Source organism: Oncorhynchus nerka, linkage group LG3, assembly GCF_034236695.1.
Source record: "Oncorhynchus nerka isolate Pitt River linkage group LG3, Oner_Uvic_2.0, whole genome shotgun sequence".
NCBI classification, from domain to species: Eukaryota; Metazoa; Chordata; class Actinopteri; order Salmoniformes; family Salmonidae; genus Oncorhynchus; species Oncorhynchus nerka.
In genome coordinates this window covers 64,732,469-64,746,695 of record NC_088398.1, presented here as the reverse complement: position 1 = coordinate 64,746,695, position 14,227 = coordinate 64,732,469, and the positions used below count along the sequence as shown (strand labels likewise).

Sequence of the window (14,227 nt, the reverse complement as noted above, 5' to 3'; positions counted from 1 at the left end):
ACAGGGTGGCGGTGAATGGTGTTGGATTCTAGCTTGAAATACACTTATTCATGTTACCATACCAGAATTTATTGATTACTTTACATGTAAAATGAATGTATATGTTGGGGTCAATGAAGGGTGGATAAGAACTAGGTGTATGGAAAGTTAATCAGTGGATCCTATGGAAGGAGGCAAAGAGCAACAGTCTGGTTTCAGCCACTGATAAGGTTGGACAGTCATGGATTAGGGAGGAGTTAGGAATCCGGCCCGAGGTCAGGTCAGATGAAGTGAGGGGGAACAGTCTTATCACACATATACAGTGCCTTGCGAAAGTATTGCCACATTTCAGGCTTCAAACATAAAGATATAAAACTGTATTTTTTTGTGAAGAATCAACAACAAGTGGGACACAATCATGAAGTGGAACGACATTTATTGGATATTTCAAACTTTTTTAACAAATCAAAAACTGAAAAATTGGGCGTGCAAAATTATTCAGCCCCTTTACTTTCAGTGCAGCAAACTCTCTCCAGAAGTTCAGTGAGGATCTCTGAATGATCCAATGTTGACCTAAATGACTAATGATGATAAATACAATCCACCTGTGTGTAATCAAGTCTCCGTATAAATGCACCTGCACTGTGATAGTCTCAGAGGTCCGTTAAAAGCGCAGAGAGCATCATGAAGAACAAGGAACGCACCAGGCAGGTCCGAGATACTGCTGTGAAGAAGTTTAAAGCCGGATTTGGATACAAAAAGATTTCCCAAGCTTTAAAACATTGCACGAGCACTGTGCAAGCGATAATATTGAAATGGAAGGAGTATCAGACCACTGCAAATCTACCAAGACCTGGCCGTCCCTCTAAACTTTCAGCTCATACAAGGAGAAGACTGATCAGAGATGCAGCCAAGAGGCCCATGATCACTCTGGATGAACTGCAGAGATCTACAGCTGAGGTGGGAGACTCTGTCCATAGGACAACAATCAGTCGTATATTGCACAAATCTGGCCTTTATGGAAGAGTGGCAAGAAGAAAGCCACTTCTTAAAGATATCCATAAAAAGTGTCGTTTAAAGTTTACCACAAGCCACCTGGGAGACACACCAAACATGTGGAAGAAGGTGCTCTGGTCAGATGAAACCAAAATTGAACTTTTTGGCAACAATGCAAAACGTTATGTTTGGCGTAAAAGCAACACATCTCATCATGATCGTAGCTAGCTACATAGCTAGCTACATAGCCGTCTTTGTTTCAAAGATAATTGTGTAGTCTAGAGCGATTTTCTAGGTTAGCTAGCCAGCTATTGTCGTTCTTTTAACGCAACGTAACGTAATCAACACTGCTAGCTAGCCAGCTAGCCCCCGAATAGCAGCATTGTAGAAACTTTACACTCAACGGAACGACTTGATTAGTGTAGTGTCAACAACGCAGCCACTGCCAGCTAGCCTACAAAGTCAACAACGCAGCCACTGCCAGCTAGCCTACCTCAGCAGTACTGTATCATTTTAATCATTTTAGTCAATTAGATTCTTGCTACGTAAGCTTAACTTTCTTAACATTCGAGACGTGTAGTCCACTTGTCATTCCAATCTCCTTTGCATTAGCGTAGCCTCTTCTCTAGCCTGTCAACTATGTGTCTGTCTATCCCTGTTCTCTCCTCTCTGCACAGACCATACAAACGCTCCACACCGCGTGGCCGCGGCCACCCTAATCTGGTGGTCCCAGCGCGACGACCCACGTGGAGTTCCAGGTCTCCGGTAGCCTCTGGAACTGCCGATCTGCGGCCAACAAGGCAGAGTTCATCTCAGCCTATGCCTCCCTCCAGTCCATCGACTTCTTGGCACTGACGGAAACATGGATCACCACAGACAACACCGCTACTCCTACTGCTCTCTCTTCGTCCGCCCACGTGTTCTCGCACACCCCGAGAGCTTCTGGTCAGCGGGGTGGTGGCACCGGGATCCTCATCTCTCCCAAGTGGTCATTCTCTCTTTCTCCCCTTACCCATCTGTCTATCGCCTCCTTTGAATTCCATGCTGTCACAGTTACCAGCCCTTTCAAGCTTAACATCCTTATCATTTATCGCCCTCCAGGTTCCCTCGGAGAGTTCATCAATGAGCTTGATGCCTTGATAAGCTCCTTTCCTGAGGACGGCTCACCTCTCACAGTTCTGGGCGACTTTAACCTCCCCACGTCTACCTTTGACTCATTCCTCTCTGCCTCCTTCTTTCCACTCCTCTCCTCTTTTGACCTCACCCTCTCACCTTCCCCCTACTCACAAGGCAGGCAATACGCTCGACCTCATCTTTACTAGATGCTGTTCTTCCACTAACCTCATTGCAACTCCCCTCCAAGTCTCCGACCACTACCTTGTATCCTTTTCCCTCTCGCTCTCATCCAACACTTCCCACACTGCCCCTACTCGGATGGTATCGCGCCGTCCCAACCTTCGCTCTCTCTCCCCCGCTACTATCATCTCTTCCCTCTGCTCAAACCTTCTCCAACCTATCTCCTGATTCTGCCTCCTCAACCCTCCTCTCCTCCCTTTCTGCATCCTTTGACTCTCTATGTCCCCTATCCTCCAGGCCGGCTCGGTCCTCCCCTCCCGCTCCGTGGCTCGACAACTCATTGCGAGCTCACAGAACAGGGCTCCGGGCAGCCGAGCGGAAATGGAGGAAAACTCCCCTCCCTGCGGACCTGGCATCCTTTCACTCCCTCCTCTCTACATTTTCCTCCTCTGTCTCTGCTGCTAAAGCCACTTTCTACCACTCTAAATTCCAAGCATCTGCCTCTAACCCTAGGAAGCTCTTTGCCACCTTCTCCTCCCTCTTGAATCCTCCTCCCCTCCCCCTCCTCCCTCTCTGCAGATGACTTCGTCAACCATTTTGAAAAGAAGGTCGACGACATCCGATCCTCGTTTGCTAAGTCAAACGACACCGCTGGTTCTGCTCACTGCCCTACCCTGTGCTCTGACCTCTTTCTCCCCTCTCTCTCCAGATGACATCTCGCGTCTTGTGACGGCCGGCCGCCCAACAACCTGCCCGCTTGACCCTATCCCCTCCTCTCTTCTCCAGACCATCTCCGGTGACCTTCTCCCTTACCTCACCTCGCTCATCAACTCATCCCTGACCGCTGGCTACGTCCCTCCCGTCTTCAAGAGAGCGAGAGTTGCACCCCTTCTGAAAAAACCTACACTCGATCCCTCCGATGTCAACAACTACAGACCAGTATCCCTTCTTTCTTTTCTCTCCAAAACTCTTGAACGTGCCGTCCTTGGCCAGCTCTCCCGCTATCTCTCTCAGAATGACCTTCTTGATCCAAATCAGTCAGGTTTCAAGACTAGTCATTCAACTGAGACTGCTCTTCTCTGTATCACGGAGGCACTCCGCACTGCTGAAGCTAACTCTCTCTCCTCTGCTCTCATCCTTCTAGACCTATCGGCTGCCTTCGATACTGTGAACCATCAGATCCTCCTCTCCACCCTCTCCGAGTTGGGCATCTCCGGCGCGGCCCATGCTTGGATTGCGTCCTACCTGACAGGTCGCTCCTACCAGGTGGCGTGGCGAGAATCTGTCTCCTCACCACGCGCTCTCACCACTGGTGTCCCCCAGGGCTCTGTTCTAGGCCCTCTCCTATTCTCGCTATACACCAAGTCACTTGGCTCTGTCATAACCTCACATGGTCTCTCCTATCATTGCTATGCAGACGACACACAATTAATCTTCTCCTTTCCCCTCTGATGACCAGGTGGCGAATCGCATCTCTGCATGTCTGGCAGACATATCAGTGTGGATGACGGATCACCACCTCAAGCTGAACCTCGGCAAGACGGAGCTGCTCTTCCTCCCGGGAAGGACTGCCCGTTCCATGATCTCGCCATCACGGTTGACAACTCCATCGTGTCCTCCTCCCAGAGCGCTAAGAACCTTGGCGTGATCCTGGACAACACCCTGTCGTTCTCAACTAACATCAAGGCGGTGGCCCGTTCCTGTAGGTTCATGCTCTACAACATCCAGAGTACGACCCTGCCTCACACAGGAAGCGGCGCAGGTCCTAATCCAGGCACTTGTCATCTCCCGTCTGGATTACTGCAACTCGCTGTTGGCTGGGCTCCCTGCCTGTGCCATTAAACCCCTACAACTCATCCAGAACGCCGCAGCCCGTCTGGTGTTCAACCTTCCCAAGTTCTCTCACGTCACCCCGCTCCTCCGCTCTCTCCACTGGCTTCCAGTTGAAGCTCGCATCTGCTACAAGACCATGGTGCTTGCCTACGGAGCTGTGAGGGGAACGGCACCTCAGTACCTCCAGGCTCTGATCAGGCCCTACACCCAAACAAGGGCACTGCGTTCATCCACCTCTGGCCTGCTCGCCTCCCTACCACTGAGGAAGTACAGTTCCCGCTCAGCCCAGTCAAAACTGTTCGCTGCTCTGGCCCCCCAATGGTGGAACAAACTCCCTCACGACGCCAGGACAGCGGAGTCAATCACCACCTTCCGGAGACACCTGAAACCCCACCTCTTTAAGGAATACCTAGGATAGGATAAAGTAATCCTTCTCACCCCCCCCCCCTTAAAAGATTTAGATGCACTATTGTAAAGGGGCTGTTCCACTGGATGTCATAAGGTGAAAGCACCAATTTGTAAGTCGCTCTGGATAAGAGCGTCTGCTAAATGACTTAAATGTAAATGATCACCCTGAACACACCATCCCCACTGTCAAACATGGTGGTGGCAGCATCATGGTTTGGGCCTGCTTTTCTTCAGCAGGGACAGGGAAGATGGTTAAAATTGATGGGAAGATGGATGGAGCCAAATACAGGACCATTCTGGAAGAAAACCTGATGGAGTCTGCAAAAGACCTGAGACTGGGACGGAGATTTGTCTTCCAACAAGACATGATCCAAAACATAAAGCAAAATCTACAATGGAATGGTTAAAAAATAAACATATCCAGGTGTTAGAATGGCCAAGTCCAGACCTGAATCCAATCGAGAATCTGTGGAAAGAACTGAAAACTGCTGTTCACAAATGCTCTCCATCCAACCTCACTGAGCTCGAGCTGTTTTGCAAGGAGGAATGGGAAAAAATGTCAGTCTCTCGATGTGCAAAACTGATAGAGACATACCCCAAGCGACTTACAGCTGTAATCGCAGCAAAAGGTGGCGCTACAATGTATTAACTTAAGGGGCCTGAATAATTTTGCACGCCCAATTTTTCAGTTTTTGATATGTTAAAAAAGTTTGAAATATCCAATAAATGCCGTTCCACTTCATGATTGTGTCCCACTTGTGGTTGATTCTTCACAAAAAAATACAGTTTTATATCTTTATGTTTGAAGCCTGAAATGTGGCAAAAGTTCGCAAAGTTCAAGGGGGCCGAATACTTTCGCAAGGCACTGTATACTTGCATGCCCACAAAGGTTCTAGCAGGAGGCGGGGCCATGACTACACCAGTGAGTGAGAGGAACCAATGAAGTTCCTGACTAGCAACAGACATGTTGTCTATCTAGATGTGCAAGGAGGTGACTCATCCTAGTAGGAGGGTATAAATATATGTGCTTGTGTCAACATGTCTTTGTCTTTTCACCCAGTGGTTGAATACCACACGGAACCCCACTAATCTACAGATGGAAACACACGAGGTGGCTAAAAACACACCTCCATCCTCTGCCAGCTTGCTACCGATGGACCGGCTAGCTGTCTAAATCGCCGTGACCCCAACCAAACTCAATACTCACTGGACCCTTATGATCACTTCGGCTAAGCATGCCTCAACTTAATGTCAATATGCCTTGTCCATTGTTGTTCTGGTTAGTGTTTATTGGCTTATTTCACTTTAGAGCCTCTAGCCCTGCTCATTATACCTTATCCAACCTTTCAGTTCTACCACCCACACATGCGATGACATCACCTGGTTTCAATTATGTTTCTAGAGACAATATCTCTCTCATCATCACTCAATGCCTAGGTTTACCTCCACTGTATTCACATCCTACCATACCTTTGTCTGCACATTCTACCTTGAAGCTATTTTATCGCCCCCAGAAACCTCCTTTTACTCTCTGTTCCAGACGTCCTAGACGACCAATTCTCATAGCTTTTAGCCGTACCCTTATCCTACTCCTCCGTTCCTCTGGTGATGTAGAGGTGAATCCAGGCCCTGCAATGCCTAGCTCCACTCCTATTTCCCAGGCGCTCTCTTTTGATGACTTCTGTAACTGTAATAGCCTTGGTTTCATGCATGTTAACATTAGAAGCCTCCTCCCTAAGTTTGTTTTATTCACTGCTTTAGCACACTCTGCCAACCCGGCTGTCCTAGCTGTGTCTGAATCCTGGCTTAGGAAGAACACCAAAAACTCTGAAATCTCCATCCCTAAATACAACATTTTCAGACAAGATAGAACGACCAAAGGGGGCGGTGTTGCAATCTACTGCAGAGATAGCCTGCATAGTTCTGTCCTACTATCCAGGTCTGTAACCAAACAATTTGAACTTCTACTTTTAAAAATCCACCTCTCTAAAAACAAGTCTCTCACCGTTGCCGCCTGCTATAGACCACCCTCTGCCCCCAGCTGTGCTCTGGACACCATATGTGAACTGATTGCCCCCCATCTCTCTTCAGAGCTCGTGCTGCTTGGTGACCTAAACTGGGACATGCTTAACACCCCAGCCATCTTACAATCTAAGCTTGATGCCCTCAATCTCCCACAAATTATCAAGGAACCTACCAGGTACCACCCCAAAGCCGTAAACACGGGCACCCTCATAGATATCATCCTAACCAACTTGCCCTCTAAATACACCTCTGCTGTTTTGAACCAAGATCTCAGTGATCACTGCCTCATTGTCTGCATCCGCAATGGGTCAGCGGTCAAACGACCTCCACTCATCACTATCAAACGCTCCCTGAAACACTTCAGCGAGCAGGCCTTTCTAATCGACCTGGCCCAGGTATCCTGGAAGGATATTGACCTCAACCAGGCATCCTCTACTGATGGAATATATTTTTTAAATGCCTTCCTCACCATCTTAAATAAATATGCCCCATTCAAGAAATTTAGAACCAGGAACAGATGTAGCCCTTGGTTCTCTCCAGACCTGACTGCCCTTAACCAACACAAAAACACCCTATGGCGTTCTGCATTAGCATCAAACAGCCCCCGTGATATGCAACTTTTCAGGGAAGTTAAAAACCAATATACACAGGCAGTTAGAAAAGCCAAGGCTAGCTATTTCAAGCAGAAATTTGCTTCCTGCAACACAAACTCAAAAAAGTTCTGGGACACTGTAAAGTCCATGGACAATAAGAACACTCCGTCATCACCGATACATCCACTATAATTGAGAATTTCAATAAGCATTTTTCTGAAACAGCTGCAAATTCTGGACCCCTACAAATCAGCCGGGTTAGACAATCTGGAACCTTTCTTTCTAAAACTATCTGCCGAAATTGTTGCCATCCCTATTACTAGCCTGTTCAACCTCTCTTTCGTGTCGTCTGAGATTCCGAAAGATTGGAAAGCTGCCGCGGTCATCCCCCTCTTCAAAGCGGGTGACACTCTAGACCCAAACTGCTATGGACCTATATCTATCCTACCCTGTCTTTCTAAGGATTTCGATAGCCAAGTTAACAAACAGATTACCGACCATTTTGAATCCCACCGTACCTTCTCTGCTATGCAATCTGGTGTCAGAGCTGGTCATGCGTGCACCTCAGCCATGCTCAAGGTCCTAAACGTCATCATAACCACCATCAATAAGAGACATTACTGTACAGCCGTATTCATTGACTTGGCCAAGGCTTTCGACTCTGTCAATCACCACATCCTCATCGGCAGACTCGATAACCTTGGTTTCTCAAATGATTGCCTCGGCTGGTTCACCAACTACTTCTCTGATAGTGTTCAGTGTGTCAAATCGGAGGGCCTGTTGTCCGGCCTCTGGCAGTCTCTATGGGGGTGCCACAAGCTTCAATTGTTGGGCCGACTCTCTTCTCTGTATTCTTCAATGATGTCGCTCTTGCTGCTGGTGAGTCTCTGATCCACCTCTACGCAGACGACACCATTCTGTATACTTCTGGCCCTTCTTTGGACACTGTGTTAACAACCCTCCAGATGATCTTCCATGCCATACAGCTCTCCTTCCGTGGCCTCCAACTGCTCTTAAATACAAGTAAAACAAAATGCATGCTTTTCAACCGATCACTGCCTGCACCTGCCCGCCCGTCCAGCATCACTAATCTGGACGGTTCTGACATAGAATATGTGGACAACTACAAATACCTAGGTGTCTGGTTAGACTGTAAACTCTCCTTCCAGACTCACATCAAACATCTCTAATCCAAAGTTAAATCCAGAATTGCCTTCCTATTTCGCAACAAAACATCCTTCACTCATGCTGCCAAACATACCCTCGTAAAACTGACCATCCTACCGATCCTCGACTTCGGCAAAGTCATCTACAAAATCGCTTTCAATACCCTACTCAATAAATTGGATGCAGTCTATCACAGTGCCACCCGTTTTGTCACCAAAGCCCCATATACTACCCACCACTGCGACCTGTACGCTCTCGTTGGCTTGCCCTCGCTTCATACTCGTCGCCAAACCCACTGGCTCCAGGTCATCTACAAGACCCTGCTAGGTAAAGTCCCCCCTTATCTCAGCTCACTGTTCACCATAGCAGCACTCACCTGTAGCATGCACTCCAGCAGGTATATCTCTCTGGTCACCCCCAAGGCCAAATCCTCCTTTGGCCGCCTCTCCTTCCAGTTCTCTGCTGCCAATGACTGGAACGAACTACAAAAATATCTGAAGCTGGAAACACTTATCTCCCTCACTGGCTTTGGACGCCAGCTGTCAGAGCAGCTCACAGATTACTGCACCTGTACATAGCCCATCTATAATTTAGCCCAAACAACTACCTCTTCCCCTACTGTGTTTGTTTGTTTGTTTTCCTCCTTTGCACCCCATTATTTCTACTACTTCTACTTTGCACATTCTTCCACTCCACTGACATTTTTCGGTGTTACTGTAGATTGGAGTAGTGAGGTGAAGAAGATGGCTCTCATAGCATCAAAAGAAAACGTAGCATCACTTATTGAGGCACATTTCGATTTCAAACCTAACGACAATGGAGAACCAGATGACTTGGACCAGTCTGCTTGCATAATATGCGCAAAAACCATAGGAGATCTACTAAGACTTCCAGCACCACAAAAGGGACACTGATAAACGGGACACTGATAAACGGGACACTGATAAACGGGACACTGATAAATACCTGGCCGAAGCCCTGCGTTCGGGATTGCTTGACTGGGCCTTTGACAAAAATAAAGTGTCCTGTATCACCACAGACAAAGGGGTCAACATTGTGGCTGAAGTGAGGCAACTGAATTGGCCTTAGCTAAATTGCTTTGGCCACAATCTTCATCACTTAAATAAATTCTGCCAATCTCTCCAGTCATATAAAGTGTAGAAGAATTGCATGAACTGTTTTTAAAAAAGGCCATATTTTTCCTGTGCAAAGAAAAGAGCAGAAACATATTTGATAAAGCCTAGTCAAGGCCAATACTCTACCACGCGCTGCATTGAAAAGTTTACAAACATTGATTGAGTTATATTAACCTAAATTATGACTATCCAATTTACTAAAATGTGCTAATGTTGTTCCTTTGATTAGTGGGAGATAGTGATCTTCACTCAAAAAGAGTCTGTGTGTGTGTGTCACACCTCCACACTCCCATCTCCCCCTACTCACCAATGGGCTGTATCCGTAGCTGGGTCTTATCAGCCTGCTTGCGGGTCATGGTGAACCAGCTGCGGTCGGGGTCCTGGATCCACTCTGCAGCCTGGCAGTAGAGCAGGCCCTGGTCAGCAGGCTGCAGCCGGTGGATGGTCAGCCTGTAGGACGTAGGGCTGGTCTTATCCAGTCTCAGGTCTCCTGCAGTCATCCTCTGTTTGTAAGGCGCACCGGCCCGGAGGACAAAGTCTCGGGACAGAGTGAGGATCTCCTGGGGCGACATGGTAGCGTCCTCAGGGGAACGCAGGTACCAACCCACAGACAGGTGTGTGTGCTGCTCTGTCGACCGGGAAACCTCACAGGTGAGCTGGAGCGTGTCACCCTCCACCTGGGAGAGGGTCTGTGGCGGCGCAGTGACAGCGAGGGAGTCTGGGATGACTGCAGGAGGAGAGGAGGAAGAAGAGAGAAGAGATCAGTATCACATCAGTGGTTCTATGGCATATGATGACTCACAGGTGGAGCACATCGTTTGGTAGGAGGATGGATCAGAGTTGTGGCTTTCATTCCCATATGTCAACTTTAAGTGGCTTTATATGAAAGCATCTGCTATATGACCTTATTGTTGTTATATTTCTATTACATCAGTTGACACCTGCCCCAGGCGTATAGCATAACCCTCTCAGACATACAGGGCGCGCACGCACACACCACACACACAGTGTTCAACCAGCCAGGGCACGTTCTCCTAAATGACAGCCCAACACTGGAACCTCAAACAGAGCATTTCCCTGCAGATCACACACTCAAAATATACAGACAATGTATTTGGAATGAGAACACATTTCAGAATGAGCTACTATGTATAGCTGACAACAGAAGCAAACAAACTCTTCCGGTTAAAAACAGAGAGGAAAAGCGGGAGAGACAGACAGACGGGGCGGGTTTGGGAGGGAGAAGTGGTAAAACCCTCTACACAGAGACGGGGCTCGGTGGGCGGCAGGATTATTCTGGGATGGAAGATGATGACATGTCCCAGCAGCAGTCAAGAGGATGTGTGTGTGTTTCTCTGAATTGCCTTGTGAAGCCTAACACTGTAATATCGTATTTTATAACTTAGCTAGGCATGTTGGCAATAGAACAAGCTTTTAAATTATGCCCAACTGACCCAGATTACAATTTTTTATGGGCCGTTTTTGGATCGCGTAAACAACAGTAATTGTGTGATGGCGGTGATGTAGGGTTGCGTTCCAAACAAACAAATCTACAAGTATGTTTGCACTAGTTCCTCAATGGCACAGCTAGGAGAGCTCAAAACAGCACCTTATAGTTGCATTGAAATGACTTAGGAACTGTGCACACTTTTGAGAGGTGTGTGGCCACTTGGAGACACCAGTTAGTCCTCTTACTTGATCTGTCTTGTGTTGCACCTACCCCACATTTTCCAGGAATATTCTTATCATGTTAGTGAATGAATCCAGAGTATTTTCAGACTGTGTTATCAACAAATGTGGCAAAAAGTACAGAAAATACAACATCCACATAAAATCAACAAGTGTAATGTTTGGAGTCAGTCTTGTGTCAGGTGAACTGTTGGGTCCTCAACTTTGGTCTAATATTTTCCCCAGAATCTCCAAAGTATTCCCTTTCAATTCCTACCACGCTGATGCATTTCATATTTCTTCAGTAAGAAACCTTTTAATTTAGCCCTATCCATATGGCCAATTCCCACAGTGTAAAGGGTCAATACATCCTGTCTGAATGTCTGTCAGTTGGATTCATATCCTGTTCAGGTTCTATTATCTCAGTGGGAAAAGGCTCATCTAACCGGTTAGGGGCAGTGGGGACTGTGATGTGGTTTAGATCTAATGACAGAGATCACAGCGAAGACACACACACAGCCCTAGATTGTATAAAGACATCAGTGTGTAAGACACAATGGGTAGCAGCAGCAGTCATCCTTTTAGCTGGCCTGGATAAATGAATGGAGGATGGAGTAGGCTTTCCAGTAATACAGTGTGGTATTGTCAAGCCCTGGTTAAGATGCTTGGCCATTCAAGGGCTTTGTCAAGATGTATGGTAGTGGAGTGTATAGTGCACCAGGCGCATGGTATTGAAGTGGTTTGTAGATTTTAAACATTGTAATTGTTGAGATGTCACATGGGCTAGTTTCAAGCCTGGTGGTATCCATATATCCTGAAGTTATCCTGGTATGACTGAGCACAGATGCTAAAAACAGCTTGATCCCAATCTCTTTCGCTTTGTACGTGTGCGTGCGCGGGTGTGTGTGTGTAGATTGAGATTCAGAGAGATATCAGGAACAACAGAGACAGCCACCACTAATGAAATGAGAGAACAAAGAGATCAGAGAAAAGACATAGAAGAGGAGGAGGATCTGTGTTCAACATCAGGTTACTGCAGTTTATCAAGGCACTGGGAAGAATGACAACATAAGAGAGAGATGGATGAAAGACCACAGGAAATACAGGAATTTGTTTGATTTCTATCCCACTGAAATTGTGGCTATGTAACTCCGGAAATGGAATGCAATATTTAGCATACCAGTATCGAGATTTGGGTTGTATTGAACTGAAATGACTTTGAATTGAACTAAAATTGGTTCAAATTTATCTGAATTAACAATAAATTAGTTACAGTATAAAAGAAATAGAGCCCACACACTCAAAATCTCCACCACTGGTTATACAGTTATAACATAGTATATACACGGCATGTACAAAACATGAAGAACATCGGTGCTTTCCATGACAGACTGACCAGGTGAAGGCTATGATCCCTTATTGATGTCACTTGTTAAATCCATTTCTATCAGTGTAGATGAAGGGGAGGAGACAGGTTAAAGAAGGATTTTTAAGCTTTGAGACAATTGAGATATGAATATATGTGCAATTGAGAGGTTGAATATGCAAGACTAAATATTTAAGTGACTTTGAATAGGGTATGGTTTGGTTCGTGTCAAGAACTGCAACGCTGCTGGGTTTTCACTCTCAACAGTTTCCTGTGTGTATTAAGAATGGTCCACCACCCAAAGAGCATCCATCCAACTTGTCACAACTGTGGAAAGCATTGGAGTCAGCATCCCTGTGGAATGCTTTCGACACCTTGTAGAGTCCATGCCCCGACAAATTGAGGCTGTTCTGAGGGCAAAAGGGGGGTGCAACTCAATATGAGCCTTTTATACACTGTTTTTGTGTTGCCCTTTTCAACTTAAATATGTATAAACTGCCTTAATTGGCGCTTGTTTTATGTCTATCAATATGGGTGTGGTACACTCCCGGTGAAACGACCTGACAAACATCCCTGCAGGATGAAAACGCTGTGTGTTTATTCATAAAGCTGCCTGGTGGAGCTTATGACTGTGTGGGCTCTATTTCTTTTACACCAACTTTTTTCACCCCACTAAAGGATGTGTGTTTGATCACACTTTACTATTAAATGAGTTATAGGCAATCCCTGTCACTAAGGGGAAAGTCTCTTATGACAAGTCTCTGAGTCTGAACGATGGAGGCTTGATATGGGAGTCTCCATATCATGTCTGTGATACAGAGCGTTCAGACAGAATCTGAAATGCCCTATGTAGGGAGAGAAGGTTCAAAGGAATGACGGAGGACTCATTTGGTGAGTAAAAAGCCTAGTAGAGATCACTTCTCATACACGGAGAGACCACACTACTAGCCCAATCAATACGAGGGTGAGTAAAAAGCCTAGTAGAGATCACCTCTCATACACGGAGAGACCACACTACTAGCCCAATCAATACGAGGGTGAGTAAAAAGCCTAGTAGAGATCACCTCTCATACACGGAGAGACCACACTACTAGCCCAATCAATATGAGGGTGAGTAAAAAGCCTAGTAGAGATCACCTCTCATACACGGAGAGACCACACTACTAGCCCAATCAATACGAGGGTGAGTAAAAAGCCTAGTAGAGATCACCTCTCATACACGGAGAGACCACACTACTAGCCCAATCAATACGAGGGTGAGTAAAAAGCCTAGTAGAGATCACCTCTCATACACGGAGAGACCACACTACTAGCCCAATCAATACGAGGGTGAGTAAAAAGCCTAGTAGAGATCACTTCTCATACACGGAGAGACCACACTACTAGCCCAATCAATACGAGGGTGGGAAAAAAGGGAGGAAGAGAGATTTCTAACACAGGAGACAGGAGTGGTAAAAAGAGAGGGAAAAAGAAGAGAGAGCCTACTCATTCCACAACAACCCTCCTATGCTACAGCCTCCTGTTGCCATAGCAACCCACCCACTCTACGCTACCAAGGTCACCCCTAAAACAGCCTACACCTCCCGTATATCTCTCACCTGATCCGCCTCTCCCTGTCCCCCTCCCCCCAGAACCACCCAAACACTCTGAACAGAAACTTGCTTCTCTTCTCTACATCCCCTGGGTTGGCACATGTCCACAAAACAGCTGGGATGGCATGACACAGACAAAAACATATCCCCACCTACGCTACTGTCCCC

General features: G+C 46.7%; 1 protein-coding gene across 1 annotated transcript in view; it reads right to left on the bottom strand.

The window, feature by feature from the left end:
• LOC115115937 (immunoglobulin superfamily member 3-like) overlaps positions 1-14,227 on the bottom strand; it is a 188,225-nt gene that overhangs the window by 78,122 nt on the left and 95,876 nt on the right. The window contains exons 4-5 of the mRNA XM_065005754.1: positions 12,793-12,877; positions 9,741-10,160 (exon numbers count right to left, since the gene is read on the bottom strand). Coding sequence (XP_064861826.1) covers positions 9,741-10,160; positions 12,793-12,877 — 505 coding nt within the window. The remainder of the gene's footprint in view (positions 1-9,740; positions 10,161-12,792; positions 12,878-14,227) is intronic.